The 17,335-nt window shown below is 42.3% G+C and overlaps 1 protein-coding gene across 7 annotated transcripts in view; it reads left to right on the top strand.

The window, feature by feature from the left end:
* TEAD1 (TEA domain transcription factor 1) overlaps positions 1-17,335 on the top strand; it is a 158,575-nt gene that overhangs the window by 48,985 nt on the left and 92,255 nt on the right. For 6 of the 7 annotated variants that reach the window (XM_064657284.1, XM_064657282.1, XM_064657285.1 and 3 more), the window contains one exon: positions 5,544-5,797. In XM_064657284.1, the coding sequence (XP_064513354.1) occupies positions 5,650-5,797 (148 nt within the window). In that variant the 5' untranslated portion in view covers positions 5,544-5,649. Of the gene's footprint in view, positions 1-5,539; positions 5,798-17,335 lie in introns of those variants that run through there. The other variant, XM_064657286.1, reaches the window with a different exon arrangement.

The raw sequence follows: 17,335 nt of genomic DNA, 5'->3' as shown, positions 1-17,335 counted from the left end.
TCTGGATATGATGGCAAGAGTTGTGCAGTTCAACAGATATCTGGAAGCACTGGGGGGGGGCTGGGGGATGAGGCAGCCTCATCTCCCAAAACTCCCATGGAGAGTACCAGCAGGAGATGGAGCCTTCTCCTCCCCAGCCTGGTGGTTTGGTCTTCCCCCATCCTGGCTGCCTTGATGAGCTACTTCACGGGTGGCTTTTGCCAGTGATGCTCATGCAGGAGGATGCCCAGCAGGATGCCCAGCAGGATGCCCAGCTCCTGTGCAAGGAGACTGTGCTGAGTGAAGGAGCGTGGAGCTCCACAGGCACCTGCAGTAGGAAGCCTGGTTTTGCCTGGATTCCTGCCCTGCAGCTGACAAAGCTGTCTGGTCACTAGGACATGTGTGAAGTCTCTTGGGCACCTGGATTCCCCCATGCCTAGTCAAGGATGTGCTCCCAGGGCAGGTTTCCTCCTGTTGGGGCTGAGTCTCACAGCATCATGTAGTTCATTTCTCTACCTCAGACAGGGTTGAGCATTGATCCTGAGAAACATTTGTGTCACCTCCTCTGAACAACCTCTCTTCTCCAGCAGTTCCCCCGTGCCCTCAGATGCTTCCAGGGTGTGACTTGGTAGGGTCAGAACAGTCTTCCAAAGGACCAATCTAGAGTTTTCTTGCTGCAACTTAAGTTCTTTGCTTCATATCCTATCCTTGGTAGAAATGGCCAAGAGTTGCTTCTCTGCTTTGCTTTTACCTTTTGCTTTGCTTTTACCTTTTCCTTATTTGAAAGTGGTTATCTTCTCACATCAGCCTTCTCTAAATTTAAACAAACCTAATTCCTTTCCTGGTAGGTCATGTTTTCTAGATCTGATAACTTTCTTCCTCTGGATTCTCTCCAGAGCTTTAGCACTGCAGCTGTGGATTTGCACTGCTGAACAAAGCAAAAGGAAAATCCCATGGGCCTGCAACATTTCAAGCCTTCAGAGAAAATTTACCATCTGCAAATTTAGAATTAGTTGGTTTTAACTCATCTGCTCATTATCATCTTGATGTTTATAAAAAACTTGTTGAATTCTCGATCCCATTGTTTTTATATAATTGAAGCTGAGTTTGTTCACAAATTAAAAATAAAATGTATCTTTAAAAGTGTAATTTACCCCTTCAACGCTAAAAATCTTTACCTCTAGAATTAAAGTTTTTCTGAAAGACAGGTTTTAGGAATATTGGTCTGGTTGAAAGAATGATTTGGTAGCCATCTACAGCTATTCATAGCCAGGAGATCAGTGTGGATAACAACACTGGTGCTTTCTCACCTGCCAATTCTTGCAGGTGCCATTGTAGATTGTCTCAAAAATACCTACACTTCATCCCCTTCAAGCAGACACATTTTAGAAGACTTGGGAGATATAATGTTTTCTTTCTCAGACACATCTCAGAATCAAGGCATGTTTTCAGTCTTTCTCGTGTTCCTGCACCAATATCTGCAGAGTATTAATCCCCTTCCAGTGGTTATGTGACACCACAGTGAAGGCACCCTTTGGCACCTGTACACTGAAATCCAAGAAAGTAAATGAATTAAACAAACAGAGAAAACGGTTTAACTTTTGCAAGATATTATGAAATAAGATTTGTCCCTAATGACTTTTGAGAGACAGTGTTTTCATGTTGGTTCATTGTGCAAATATTGAAGGGTATGAAACATATCAAGGCCTTAAATCTGCACTTGTCCTATGCTCCTGTGAGGAGCTATTGATCTCAGTTGTTGGTCTGTGAGCAGCAGCTTTCTGGGCAAGTCCAGGTTTGCATTGCTCATAAAGTGAAGGCATAAGAGAATGTTTTGTGCAAGTAAAGAAACCATTCCCTTGATAAGAAATTGCGGACTATCATTTGGTTTTAGTTAAATACATTGGTTTGATCAGCTCTGACAACGGCTAGTCTTGTTTCTCTGCGTTTTTAAAGTAATTTTTCAAGTTACTCTACTGAGGGAACACAATGATAATAAGTCCTGTCTTGTACCTCATCGAGCTGTCTTGAATGGATTGGCAATAAAACCTGTTTATAAAATCCTTTATTTCTCCATTCCGAAATGTAACATTGTGTTGCTTGGGGGGGGTGGGGGAGATACCTCCATTGTGCAGAGAAAAAGTGTCTTAATAACTGAACAACAAAAGATATGCTTAGAAGTGACTTAACTGGAGAGAATGGAAAGCAACTGCAGGAAGGATGCATTCGGGTTTGCAGCTAAAGGAGTTTTATGCACAGGGGAAGCTGTCTTGAAATATGTAAGATTGGTGTTGGAAGGAAAACTCTAGTTAGGAGAGACCTCCTAAACTGCAGTAGTGTGCTTTAAATAATCCTAGAATGATCTGTCATGTGTACAAGCTCTGATTCTGGTGGAGGGAGGTGGGGTTAATTACCCCCAGGAGCTTAACTCTTTGTCTGCTGGAAGTTGGTATTGCAAGATTTGGAGTTTGCTAATAAAAATAAGGCTTGCTTTTAAAAACAATTTTTATAAATTTAAATTGGATTGTAAATCCACATGTTTCACAAGAGATTCATAGCTCATTAGAAATGTGAAACAAAGTTCATCTGTCAACAGCTTGTATTATTTTTGATAATCGTGTAGAACTTCAGCATAACAAGTCTGAAATTTTTCGTCACAGTTGGGTCCTTAGAATTCAAGCTAAGAGGGACGTGGAATTGCCTTTTGATATGCAGAGGTGAGCTGGAAGTGATTAACCAAGTTAGCTCATTATTTTCCTGAAATAAGAGCGAGTCATTTAGCAGTTGTAATACAAGTGGTTTTTTCTCCTTGGTCCTCTAGATTGATCTGTAGTGTCAGCATTCACCAAAACAAAAATCACTGAAAATAACCTTTAGTATGAGAGGTTTTCTTCCAGCAGGTTGCTTCCTGCCCCAATTGTACAGATGTTCTGGAAGAAACATTTGGTTGTCTTACATTTTAGAGTCTGGAATAGTAGCTACTAATGCCTCAAGATGATATCCAAGTATGTAAAAAGGAATGGGAAGGGAGATAGCACCTTAGTGAAAATTCACCAGTAAACACAACGCAAGATATAACATGAATATCAAGTAACGTTAATTACTTTAGAGCCTCACTGTGATCCTTGTGCTTTTTAATTATTTTGGCATAAAGTAATAACAAGGGCTGGTTTATAGGGCGATAATAAGACTTGAGGCTATGACTGTGACAGATTTTGTAAGCAGAGGGTGGTTGGGCTGAGCAAAAGCTGCCTGTGGCTGTGCTGTGCATTGCATGCTGTTGAGCCTGGGATCAGGGAGGGGAAGGATTTCCTTCTGTAGTCACCTTTGAAGAACAGACCCAGGAAACAGTCCCATTTGGTGCTGTCTTCTGGTGAAATGCTCAATCGTGGTCTCGATCATGTGAAGTCAATGAATCCTCCAGTAGCCATTTTCCCCTGCACTATGGCAATGAAACTGAAACCTCCCTAATTATCCCTGTTAACATTCAATTACCCCTCGTTTACCTAAAATTCCCCCTGTATCTGAAGGCTTAAGTGGACATGATTGTTTCCTGTTAGTACTTTCCCAGTATCGCTGTGTTTATGCTTTGGCTTTAATCTTACATACAAGTTTCAACTCTTGCAGGGGTTGAATCAACCATTCAACCTTCTGAGGATGAGGAAGGATGGTGTGTTTCACTGTTTTACCAAGGTTGACATCTCCCTTCATGTGATGAGAATTTAAAAATTTTGTATATTCTGGATTTCCCAGATAATAAGTGGTGCATTTGGCCAGACTTCTCACCCACTTACCATTTGTGTGTGGTTCCCTGCGAATCCATCTGCTCCCTCATTATCAGTTATTAAAAAGCGTTTGAGGCAGTGATTAGCCTGGTGATTGCTGTGCTGAAATGTTCAAACCAATGTGAAGTTAAGAAATGCCTCATTTATGGAAACAGACGGGCAAGTAAGGAAAATCAAGTTCTTGGGAGTCCATTTCACATGTGCTGATCCTTCCGAGCTCCTGTTAAGAGCCTGGAGAAGTGGAAATACCCCATACTTTGGACGTCAGACTGGTAATGTTGGTCTGTGAGACTGAGAGGCTGCTCCCTGTTTCCCCGGTTTCAGCTCTGGTTTTTTTTTTGCAAGACACCGTAGCCTCCGAGGGACTGGACTGTCAGGTTTTGGTTATCTCTAGCGATTGGTTGATTGGTGAGTTCGAGTGAGGGCTGCTGAAAATATTTCCTCTTTCAGGGAGTTCTCCAGCCCAAAGCTCAGAGGTGTCATGGCCTTCCATGTACAACCTCCCCTTCTTTCTCCGTGCGGTAAATGCCGTTCTGCCACTTTTCACCTGTTGTTTTATGGGCATCCTGTGAGATCCCAGTGAGAGGTGTATCAGCATGAGGATGGAGGTGTGCAGAAGGGGAAGCCCCTCTCTTCTGCCCCAGCAGAGTAAAACTGTTATAGTTTGGGGATTTTGAGTGTTTACGCAGCGAACTGGATTTTTAAGTGTGTTTGCAGCTCATGTGTGCATGTTTGAACACTCCCATCCACTTAGATTAGTTAGAGTCCCCAAACTTCTTCGTTTTTCAAAATAAAACTGCATTATGCCTAGACACGTTGAGCCAAATCTGTTCCTGGTGTTATTTCACTGACTTCTTGAAGAATTACACCAGAGGTGAATGTGGTCTGGTATAGCAGCTTTTTTGCCTGGAGCAAGTCTTTATAGCAGAGTTGTATTTCTCTCAAAAATATAAAAGGAACACTGACAGATCTGCAGCTCTGCTGGTGTGAGCAGGTGCAGCTATATTAAATTATTTCTTATTAAATTGATTCAGCAACTTGAAGCTTGTAATTTTTGTTCTGCTATGGTTCTGTGACAGAGACCTTTTAAATCAAGCAGAGCATATATCTTTTCTTGTAATTCCTTTCTCTGATATTATCATTTAAAAAATTTCTTCTCATATGTAGCTCAGCTTCTTATTGTATTATTTATTTGGGTAGGATCTGAAAATTACAACCTTTTCCACTTCATTGCATTGAGCTGTGTCATCACTAGTGTAATTCCATTTACTCCACTGACATCCGGATGAATGCGAACAATAGTTTTTGCTTTTGTTTTTAGGTTCAAGTGGGTTTAGGCTCTGGTGGTCACTGTGGCATAAATTGGTGTGCTTCCCTTCCAGCCAGTGGAAGTACTCTGATTTACTCCTGCCTGAGGGTCTGGCTCATTATTTTAAGGGTGCCAGTCTTCAGCCGGATGAAATGTGGCTGGAGAGTTTTTCCAAGTATTAAGACCCACTTTGTCTATCTGTGAAAAATAACCTGATGCTCTATGCCTTCATGTAATTGCACGCAGAAAATGTGGTAGAGTTCCCCTTCTGAGGGCCTTGTTGCTCCACCTGTGCTCATTTGAGGTAGAATGGTTATTAGTTTTTCACTTTTCCTGGATGCACCCCATGCTCTTGTTACGGCCATGCCTGCTCAGCTGCAGTTAACTTAGCATCCAAGTAGACAGAAATGTTTGCCTGGAGTTCCATGTCTTTAATGCCTTTTGGGGTTGTTTGTTTGTTTGTTTTGCAGGTTTATTTCTTTGAAGACTCCAGGCTTAGGCTTGGAGACCCCAACCATCACCATTGAGCCCAGCAGCTGGAGCGGCAGCGAGAGTCCTGCCGAAGATATTGAAAGAATGAGTGATTCTGCAGATAAACCTATTGACAATGATGCAGAAGGTGTCTGGAGCCCTGACATTGAACAGAGCTTTCAGGAGGCTCTAGCTATCTATCCACCATGTGGGAGGAGGAAAATCATCTTATCAGATGAAGGCAAAATGTATGGTAAGTGGTACACGTTTTAGCCTTTGGAAATAATTGTGCCAATGAGAACTGTAAGAGCTCAGCTTGTTTTCACACAAAATTCCTAGTTCTGATTTTGGTACTTTTGGAGTAAACCTGGAAGAAACCTGTGAAGTTGGGAGAGCTCAGCTGGGCTGATGTGGTGGTCAGGACTGTCTGAGCCAGTTCCTTCACGACTGGCACTAGGAAGCAATATTGATACAGAACTGTGCCTCTAACAAGTGCTGTGCTGTGGCTGAATGTGAATGTTTAAAAGAAACTTCTAAATGTGTTACTCCTTGGGCATAGAAGAAGTAAGCATTTTTCTTTATTTTTTAATAAATGGTGAAGACAGGGAAATGGGAAGCACTGTCTGCGTGGTGGTGTGGCAGATTTTGCAATACCGAACTGAAAAGTGATAAAGTTCTCGTCGTGTTCAGAAGCCTCTCGATGAAAGAGGAAAGTTAGGGGTGCCTTGGCATCTCTTTTCTTTTTTTTTCCCCTTTTCCCTTCCCTCCGTGCGAACTGCTACAAATCAGATGACGTGCTGACAGCATTCCATAAATACGGGCTCCGCGGAGGGACACTGACATCTGCACGCACCGCACCATCGGGGCTCTGTAGCTTTCGTCCCGCTCTCGTTTTTTTACTTTTCCATTTTGCAAACCCCTCTTGGGGACCGGCAGAGCCCCTCCCTGGGGTGCCCGTGCTGTGGGTGGCTGTGCCCCCCTGGGGACACTCCAGCACTGGCTCTGGCTGTACCTGGCCGGGCAGCCCCCGGCAGGGGCGGGGGCCCAGCCCCGAGCAGATGGTGCTGCAGCTGCCACCAGCTGTGCCCCCCGCCTGAGGTCATGGAAACAGGGACTATGCTGCCGCTGCTGCCGGGACCAGGGCCCCCGGCCCCCTCCGCAGCTGCCGTGTGACCCCGGCGGCCACACCAAACAGTCGCGTCTGGGAAAAAAAAAAAAAAAACAAGGGTTGGGATGAAGCATCTCAGCTGCCCTTGGCAGAAAGTTGCTGGGGCCGGGTTTCCTGCCTGGGTGTTTGCTTTTTTTCCCTCCCCCCCCTTCTCCCGCCCTCCTGTTCTGCCACTGCCCAAGGGAATATAATCTCTCTTGTCCTCTCCTTCTCGCCCCTTTCCGCCTGTTTTGATTGCGTTTTGATGCTGTTATTTTCCTTTGGAAAGGGGAGATGATTTGCCTAATTAGAAGGTTGTGCTCCTTCTAGGAGTACATAAGCATGTATATACAAACAAGCTTATTGTGTACTTATGCTCAAAAGCTCTACTTAGGCTTGAACAGCCTCATCAGTCAAAATAACTGTGGCTGCATTTTTTTTTTAATCAGGATCCCTACAACCACCCTAGTCACCCCTGAAATCCGATTTTCGCTGTTCTGAAGCATTTTTGTGCCATTGTATAAATTAAAGAAATTAACTTATTTATCCATTCCTTTTGACAATCACTGACTTCATTTGATGGTTCTCTAATCCCGAATGTTAAGACTTGTTGAATTATATATGTATAAAGCTATTTGTGCATATCTAATTGCAGATTAATACTGGTAGCTAGTAGTATCATAAGCATATGCACATCTCACATTCGTACTAATCCTAAGTCAAATATAGTTTATTTTCAATCAAAAAAGGATCTAAGTGTGCTTGATGCTGAAAACCTGACTTAAAGCGTTGCCCTGATTGAGAAGAAAAAAAAATGTGTTAGGAAGTGCAAGGGTACTCTATGAGCAGAATTTACATCCTGACTTTGCAGTGGATGAACTCATGTTTTCATTCTTCAAGCTGAGTAACTGCTTTGTAGTGTTTGAGGATTTATTGAAACCATGCTAGGTTTCTGAGGACTTTTCTAATAGAGTCTTATGGCCCTGAGAGCATAATTGTTCTCAAAGGATTTTGAAATCAAAACAGTGTAAGTGTTTTAGATTCTGTGTGGCATAATGAAAATAATTTAATGCCTTTTAGTGGCATACCAAGTTTATTTCACTTACAAGAGAGACATTGCAGTATCTCTAAGCTCCCACAGTGTTGGGGGATATTGTAATGTGTCAGTAATTCATGAACCTTGTAAGACAAAAGGTCAAGAGAGCATCATTTCATTTTCTGTCTGAAATTACCTTTAGATATAGGCACAAGAACAAATATGATTTTTATAGAGGCAAATATAATGATCACTCTGTGTGGATTAAGTTAAGCAATTGTAGTTTTTGATCTTTGGAGGGAGACTTTGAGAAGAGCAGGGATTTTGCTTGAAGAAATATTTTAAGTCTCTGCCTTTGATTTAATGACAGTTTTGTGACATTCGTGTAAGCAGAAGCCAGAGTTTCTTCACTGTTCTTTGTGGTGGTCTAAAACCATCCTTGAGCTCGTGTTTCTATGAGCTCTGTGTACAGACTCTTGGTCAGCTGGCTCAGGGGGACTTGGTGGATTGCTCAAGGAGGACTGGGGGGCATGAAATCTGGGGGTGGGGGTGGCAGAGGGGTGCCTGCCCCTGGTGCCACCTGGGCAGGAGCAGCGTGTCCCACTGGTACTGAGGGACATCTGTGACCTCTCTGGGCAGCCTGAATCACTTCAGCTGTTCCTCTACAGCTGAAATCTCAAATGAAGGAGGGAAGGGAAGGGGGAGGGTGTTTTCCTCTCCCCTTGCCTTCCCAAAAAAGTAACTTAAGGCACAAGAGGATGACGAGAACAAAAAACTTCTGATCCTATACCCACAGAAAAGGGTTGCAGGGCCCCATGGCTGGGAAGGGAAAGAGGATGTCTAGACTTTTTTTTTTTTTTTTGCCTTAGGGCATCCTCAGGCTATAAAGGCAAAGCTATAAATGCTCCTGTGCAAGACCTGGAGCGTTTTAGGCTACTGCTGTCCCAGGGTTGTGGCTCCTTGAAGAAACCTTCAGAAAAGAAAATGAAAGCTTAATGAAACTCTCATTTTTAAATTAATAGGAAATGGTTGGATAAGAAGTAAAGACACTTGTTTTGGTTCAGATGGGTAAATTCCAGGAACTGTAGTTTGGAAATTCTTGAGAGAGAGGGAATGCAGGGTGAGGCCAAGGGAACAGGGATAAGCTTTCTGCAGGAAAGCACTATCCATCACTTCTTTTCCTCTTTCCCTTGTGCATGTGGTTCTGAAGGTCTTAGAGTGTTGGTTTTGTTCCTAGTGCAGTATTGACTAAAAATAAATAAAATTAAAGAAAGGTGAGGATGGTATAAGTATGAAGGCTTGAAGGAGGATAGAGGAACACATCTATAAGTTGATGCTCACACTCTTTGTGGAAGCAGGCAAGCATAGCCCATAGAGGAAAGACAGAGTTCTTAGACCCGTTTTCATTTGTCTTGCAAAGTATTTGTAAGATTTTTTTCATCTGTACCATTTCAAAAGAAAAATTGATCAAACAAAAATACCATCCACTGGTACAAAGTGGGACACCCTATAATTTGCCTTCCCTCTCAGAGATCCATTCCCATGAATTTCCATGTCCTTGTTTATCCAGCACATAGTAAAACTCAAGCCCATTAGAGGGCATTGGCTGTCCTGTATTTGTACTTTCTTCCGATTGTTGGTCTTTTACTGCTGACAGTTTAGTTGCTTGTAGCAATTCCTGTGAACTCACTTATTGGCAGGATATTTGCCTGTGCTTGTCTTTGCTCCTGGGAGAGTGTTTTGGAAAAGATTACAAGAACGAAAGCTGCTGTGAAATGCAGCCCTACTGTTATCCCTGGTGTAACACTGAAGTCAGTGGAATTACCACGAGAATGGATTTGGCCCTGCGTGCACATTTTCATCTTTTTTTTTAATTTAGCTATGGAGAGAAGTAGCTTTAGTGCAGTTCTAGGGACAATGCCAAAGTGCCATAAGCTGCTAGGAAGTGTAATATGCCTGCAGGCATGTTGCTATCAGCTCTTCTAACTTAGCCTCAAGGTAGCAGAGGTGGCTTTTGCCTTTAAGACATGAACATAATTTGATCTTAAATTTTGAGACCTGTAAACAGCTCTTCAGTTATAAATTTGCATTGGAGGTGTTCTTCTCTGCAACAAAACTGCTTGAAAGCATGTAGTGATTATTTAAAAAGCAAGTTTTGTAGCATCTTTAGTTGTTTTACAGAGAAGAACGAGTACTAATTAATGTGAGGAGGTGTATAGCAGCCATTCAGAACTGTTGTATATGTTTATTAGGTTATACATAAAATCTTTTGCTATGCACTGCCGTGACAGTAAAGGGAAAATGATACTTTCATAAAAATTTCATCTCAGTTAATAGAATTTTTGCATGATGAGCAATAATAGTCTTCATTTCCAAAGCACCTTGTATAACCCGAGTATTAAAATTGAACTTTGAACCAGTACATTGACAAAAGAAATCCTATTGTGTAGGCTTGTGTGATTCTGTAGCTAACTGCTATTATTTGGTGTTTTTCTGGGTTTCTAATGGGAAACTGCGAGGTAAATAGCTTTATGAAGAATATGGTAACATGGTATAAATTATTTTTACTACTGCTTTTAATTTTAAAAGTCCCATGCAAGTTACTGCCTCTATAAAGCCATTGCTACCTTATAAACTTTCCACAGTATTAAATATATTTGAATGTGAATAAGGTATTTGGAGTGATGAAATACCAGATGTGTAGTATCAGGTTGCATGTTTATTCATCTGTTACTGCAATCACTGTACAAAGATACGCTCCTGTATATTCCCCCCCCCCCCTTTTTTTTTCTTTTTTTTTTTTTTCTTTTTGGTCTCACAGCAACAGGCACCAACTGCACTAGGAGATGGGACTCCTATTATGAAAGTTGCTGTTTGGATTTCTTAGGTTGTAAACAAATGTGTCTAGAAACACTCTGGCAGGGCTGGGCTTGCTCGGGGCGTTACATCACGGCAGGGCGCACGCGTGACGCCAGGCTGTGCACGCCTGTGCCGAGCCACTGGCCAGCAGGGAAAGGGGACCAAGGGCCAGGGATATGCTGTCTGTTTGAAAAGTTACTGCTTGGAAGTTCTTGAATGATGAGCGAACCTGCCTGTGAACGTTTTTGCAATCTGTTGGTGTTCTTGCAGGATCGGCGCGCTGTGCTTGCGAGGAGGCGATCTGGTTTTGTGAGCTGAGCAACAGGCGCTGCTGTCAATGGAAACGAGGGGTTATTGGCCTTACTTGTTGTTGAGGATTTCTGAAATGTGGGGGGGACAGAGTTTCATCTTTCTGCTTGGGCTTTCAAGAGTAAATTGTTCAGTGGCTTGAGATAAAGTGGCAGAGCCTTCACGAGAGAGTTTTTTTCTTTTTCTTTTCTTTCCCTCTGTCATAACCTGTCATCCTCAAGAGAAAATATAAGTGGGACAGTGAGAGTTGTGTGCAATAAGGGTATTGGCTCTTAATGGGGGAGCAGGCATAAGAGAGAAGGCTGTGGGGAGGCACCACACCTGAAAGTGTTGGTAATGTTGTGGAAGCTCATACATGGCACAGCAACTGACTATTCCATTTGGCTGTGTTGGCTTAGAAGGGTGATGTGTTCCAGAGGAACTGGGAAAATGTATTAGAAGGTTTTGCTGAAAAATTAGGTATCAGAAAGAGGAGGGCATCCTTTGAAAGTGATTTTTAGCACTTCAGTTTTGTCTTCTATCTACGAAACATGTTCTCTTCAGTTGTCCCTATAAAGGAGAACTCACAGAAAGTTGTTTATAGCCTGTTTGTGGGAAACAGTGTCAAGAAAATGGTGTGGCTGCTGCCCAAGTGTTCCAGTGTTTAGTAGGCACCCTTGCACGGAGGAGTTACTAGCAACGTCAGTTCTTGCCTAACCAAGTGGAAGCTACCAGGGCAGGTTCTCATCAGGCATTTGACCACTTCAGTGTCATTTAATGGCTAATCCTTTTCAAATGGCCATACAGAGCAAGAGGGTGTTTCTCCTTTATGACATTGTTCCTTTAGTAATACCCTTGTTTAGAACTGACACGTGTTAGCATGAGAGCACTGAAGTGATGCAACCTCACTGGAACATCCAGGATACATTTAGGTGATTGTTGTCTAGTGTGATTTATATTAGCTTGTTTTTCTTCCAGCACTGGTTTCTCAAGATGAACTTGTGATCCTGTAATTGCAGAAGGCATAGTTTTGCAGCCTTAAGAAACAGAGTTGTCGCACTGGGAGGTAGTTAAAGCAGTCTTGATCAGGCTGATGTAGTGTGTTAGTTGGTTGCACAGTACTGAGAGATCAAGATAATTTAATACCCTGCATGTAGTTAGCATAAAAGAAAATGGACTTAATTGTAATTGATCTCATTCCTTGTGGAACTGGGATTCCTCCTAGAAGCATGTTAGGGCAAACATCTTCTGATTCGGACAACCTGGGAACAACTTGAGTTAGACAAGTAAGGCCCACGTTCTCTTGGGGTGGGCTGTCAGGTTTGACTTCCTCTTCATGAGACCAGTATAAGATTATGGTAGAAGTGTCTCCACTTCAAATACCAGCTAAGTTATCTCACACAATCATAGCAGCAGACCACTGACCCACATCCCCAGTAGAGTTCTTATGTGGAGATGCAGAAGGTAAATTATGTTCATGTTGACACTCTTGCTCTCGACTTCCTTATGGAAGCAGAAGAGGTAAGAAAACATAGAAACTGGTGTTTGGTAAAGAGAGAGACTTGGACAGTGCAAAAATTGACCCTTTAACTGCTGGCATCACAACCCTCACCATGGCTTGTACCAGTCTGTAAAAGCCTGGAACTGGGAGTCAGTTTGAGTCAGAGTAGGGGCCAGTGAGATGAGCAGTGAAAACCACATATCTGAACCATGCTGGGAGGGAAACTTCATCCTAATGTTCCCGCTGTTCCCTTAGTGGATTTTCTCAATGTGGGTGTGACAACAAATAACACTGTGGGGGAACAAGGAGCAATGGGAACACAACAAAATTTTACAGCATCTTTGGTTTTCTGGGCACATGCAATGTTCTGAGAAGTAGGTTGGTATCCCACCCCACACCTCAGAGGAGTGAGACCGGGCTAACTGTTGGAGAGCAAATGCTGTGGTTGTTGTGACATGAGTCTTACACAATTCCCTGGGGGCCATGCTATTCAAAATTAATATGGATCTTAACTGTGTCTTACAGAGATTTCCTCACAGATGCATTCAGGATTATTTTTTTTTTTTGGTGATGCCCTTGAGAAGTTGCAGTAATACCATTGTATGAATATTTTCCTATCTTACAAGCAGTTTCATGTGAGGCACTTGGTCTGGAACATCAGAGAGAAACACTCCAGGCTCTAGGCTTCCAGATGATTTGAGTCTGGAATTTAAGTTTAAGGAATTGGACAATAGTGGATTAACAGTTTACAGACTTTCAGTAGGAGTAATGGTTTAGCTACTAGCAAAAGGCTCCTCTGAAGTTTTTCTGTTTTTTTTCTAGGCATACTCAGTGTTTACACTGTATGATTAAGGAACATGTCTTTCTAAGCAAAAAAAATATGAATTGGGGACATAAATGTGCTAATTCCATTTTATGAGTGCTCTTTTAAGCATAGAGAAGCGACATGCCTTGTTGGACCTATTGTAAAAGGGACAACAAAGTATCCCAAATTCACAGCTGAACTGGAACCCTGAGAAAGCATAGCACACTGCAGGAGCTGCTGGGAAAACACCATTATAATTTTACCTACAGAGGACTCAAACACTGTTAATAGAAACTGTGATCAACACACACATTTTCTGGTGTAAGAAGTCAGCGTCACTGTCATAACTCTTTAATTACAGCCTTCCTACAACAGCCACCTCCAGCTAGGTCAAGCCTCCTGAGGGTTTTCTGGATGTAGGCAGATTTCATGCTTTTGTTGAGATCTCTTTTGTATCTTGAATGGGGCAGTAAGCTTGACAGGGGTTATCGTGTGTACGAGCCATCAAAAAAGATCAGGTCATCATCCCAGTTCCTGGTTTGGTTGCCCTCCTTGGAGGGGATGCACCAGAGATCCAGCAGGCAGTGATGGATTTGGCTTGGGCCGAGTCTTGGTTTGTCTGTAGGCAAACGTACCAGACTTGATGTCTGATGGTTTTGGGGGCAGGGGCACAGAATACATGCCTGGAGGTGTTAGGGAGCATATTCCAGTAATCTGTGTGGAAGTAGAAGAGGTAGGTTATGCCAAGTTTGCATAAGTTTTTAGTATGCCTCATCATTGCAGCAAAGGTAAAACAGCTCAAGCTTATTTGCTTGAAGCTGCTTCACTTTTGCTTTCTTCTGCCTTAACATCAACTGGTGTTTGGTTAGCATGGAAAAGAAAAGCATTAATTAAATAGAAATCACTGTTTAAATAGCCTTCTATGCCATGCTTGCAATGCAAGTGAGTAGGGAACAAAGATGAAAAATGCATCTTCAACCACTTGTATTCAGCACCAGTTATATCCCTAAACCAGGGAGTAACACTACTGTCTTAAACATTGGGAAAAAGAAAATGTTAGCCCAAATGGTTCCAACTCCAGGGATTTGGGGACAGGGATTTGATTACTATGTTTATGAATATAGTTGACAACTAATAATTTTACATAGTGAAAGTAGTCTTTGTATCATTTTAACAAATGCCTTCATGTGGTCTGGTAACTTCAGCATTTAATTCTTTGAACAAGAAATGCATTTTCATTTGTTTAGTTCCTCCTGTTGGCAATAAAACTTTTAGTACAATTAATGGTGAAATAAATATTTACTAATAGCTACGTACGTATATGCACATACATATATGTGCAAATACGCGTGTTTGTGTGTGTGAATAAAATGTGTTCTACCCAATTCAGATGTACTTAGGAGACCTCAATAAGAAGGTTTGTACTCAACAAATTGGCTGCCTCTTGACTGGGACCTTCCTTCTTTGCTTTGGCAACTGAATGCAACCTGCTGTGAGAGCAGTCTGCAAAGATATAGTATGATTCATATTTGTAGTTGTTATTAGATAGGTATGTAAGCATATATTTAGATAGGTGAGGTATGCAGGCATATATTGTCTGTTACATATTTAGACTGCACGGTGTATTTTTAGCTATAAGAGGCCCAATCACCAGAGGTTGGGAGAATTACTGTAAGGGATAGTGTACGGAGGAGCCGCCCGCAGAATTTTCCATCCTGCGAGGCAGGGAAAAGAGTCTATTGGAGCTACATAGCTGGGTGTCCAGAGGAGTGTCATTAACAGGTGGGACAGTTCAGAAAGCCCTTTGGCCTGGCTGCCCCAAAGTCTGTTGATCTCTCTCAGCCCCCATTTGGAAGCAGTTTTCCCAGGTTTCAGCCTCCCACTGACCTCTGCGAGTGTGACACACACAGAGCTGGGGACAGTGTGGACTCTGGCATATGAGGTTAGCAAAGTAGGAGGTAATAGGAGAGATGCATTAGAACTGGAAATACTGAGCAGAAATAAAAATGAGGTAAAATGGCCCATAAAAAACCCCACTTCTATTAAAATTACGAGACAGGAAATTATACAAGTTGCCTTTGCCCAAGGAAGAAGTCTAGAGAGACTAAATAACTTGTCTGATGTCATCAAGGGTTGGGAATTGAGGCCTCTTGCCCCACAGTGCCATCTAAGTTTTAATGCTGAAGGGGGCCCTTTCACAGCTTATCCAGTGACCCTTGGGGAGCTTAGGGCAGCTGTGGCAAAACCATGTTCCTGCACCACATCCTGTGTGTGGGGAGAGCAGGCTGCATCTTCTGAAAAGGGCAATCTCTGCATAATGTGACCACAGGATGCCTTTCTCCTCTGATAGGGGAGTTGACTAAATGCCATTTTATTATTATTAGCCATTTGCTTAATATAGTAGTTCCTTGAAACCAAACAAGAAAAGGTCCTTGAGGTGCTTTATACTGTGTACAAATAATGGAGAGCTATAAGGAGTCTGATATTTATATGGAGAAGAGAGAGAAAATGGATGGGAAAGTGAGGTGATATTTAGCCCCATATTGATGCTCCATGAGATGATGTGGTCCTTCCACAGAGTAATAGAGAAGCTGCTGAAAATAAGATGATTTAATTTGCTCATAACATCATTATTCAAGGAACAAAAAAGTATGTAGCCTTATCCAAAGACGTAATCTAAGAGGTCTTTACTCTGTGCCAAACTAAAATTCTGCTATTTAATTACCGATTTAGAAAATATCTTGGGCTCAATTTCCTCCTCAGTTACACTGTTATAAATCTAATGGAATTGTTAAAGATTTATGGCAGTGTAACTGAAGGCAGAATTGGGTCCCTTATGTTTAAAACTTAGTTTGCCACATAAGTAATAATTCCTGTTTTCTAGGCAAGAGTTTAAGAATTTTGCAGACCTCTGTTTCTGTAAAAGAAATATGAACTTCAGTAGTGTGGGTGAGTGATTAATGCTGGAGGGGATGTCTAGGGGCAGTCTGAATTGGCTGGTGTGGAAAATCCATGTGCAATTCAGATTTAGGATCTGTTTGCAGATGCCTCGTAATTTAAAATGTCAAAAAAACCCCAAACCTTAGGCCTTCTTGTAGTAAATTAATATACTGCTTGTTCAGTGTGCAGCAAGCTTTGCTGAAGTAATACCCTCATATGAGGTGTGAACTCATCCCATTCCCCTTAGTAAGGACTTAACTTCAGAATTGATTATGACCCTTTAAATCCCAACAGTACCTAAATCACGTTAAAAAAAATTCCCAGTTTTGTTTTTATTTAAATCATATGTTTAATGACTTAAAAAGGAAAAACATTGCCTTATTTATCCAGACCTAAAGAAATCTTGTGTTAGCACAGATGTATTTTATCCACTGGCTTTTCATCTCTAAAGGAAGGGTCTTTCTAATGAGCAACTGGCTCTTTACTGGTTTTCTCCGCTTTCACTTAGGAAAAGAGGTCAACTTCTGCAAAGTGAGTTGGGATCTGCCCATATGCTGTATGGAGGTGCCTGGTCTGGCCCGAGCACATCCTGTGCAGGTCTTACCCCCCAGACAGGGTCAGGGGGTCTCTGAGAGGGTCCTGGCCCTTGGGGCTGCAGGGAGATGCCGTGAGCACAGGCAGTTTCCTCAGGAACACACCGGGATTCTGTAAGATGGAAATATGCTGCTGTGGGATTTATGTCACCTCTGACAAGTCTATGCTTTTTCAAAAGTGGTGCAGGCCTACAGGGTATGGTAGAAATAGCAGAGTGTCATAATACAAAACTCAAGCACAACATAAGCCCTTTAAAAGAATGTAATTCAATGTCTGTTCAGAATAGCTAATTTTGATTCAAATGCGGTATTTAGGTCCAAGGTATATTTTTAGGAACTTCATTTAAGAATTAATTGAAGAATTAATTATTTTAACATCACTCCCAATTTGTCTACTTCCTCCCTCTCAGTGGTGCAGAGAGATGGGGAATGGGGGTTGCAGTTCATCACATATTGTCTCTGTTTCTCCTTCCTCCTCAAGGGGAGGACTCCTCACGCACTTCCTGTTCTCCAGCATGGGGTCCCTCCCACGGGATACAATTCTCCATGAACTTCTCCAGTGTGAGTCCTTCCCATGGGCTGCAGTTGTTCCCTAACTGCTCCAGAACCTGGAGCACCTCCT

The sequence above is a fragment of the Pseudopipra pipra genome, chromosome 6 (assembly GCF_036250125.1).
Source record: "Pseudopipra pipra isolate bDixPip1 chromosome 6, bDixPip1.hap1, whole genome shotgun sequence".
Lineage (NCBI taxonomy): Eukaryota > Metazoa > Chordata > Aves > Passeriformes > Pipridae > Pseudopipra > Pseudopipra pipra.
Note: the sequence above shows the minus strand (reverse complement) of the source record. Positions and strands in the feature narration are given on the sequence as shown.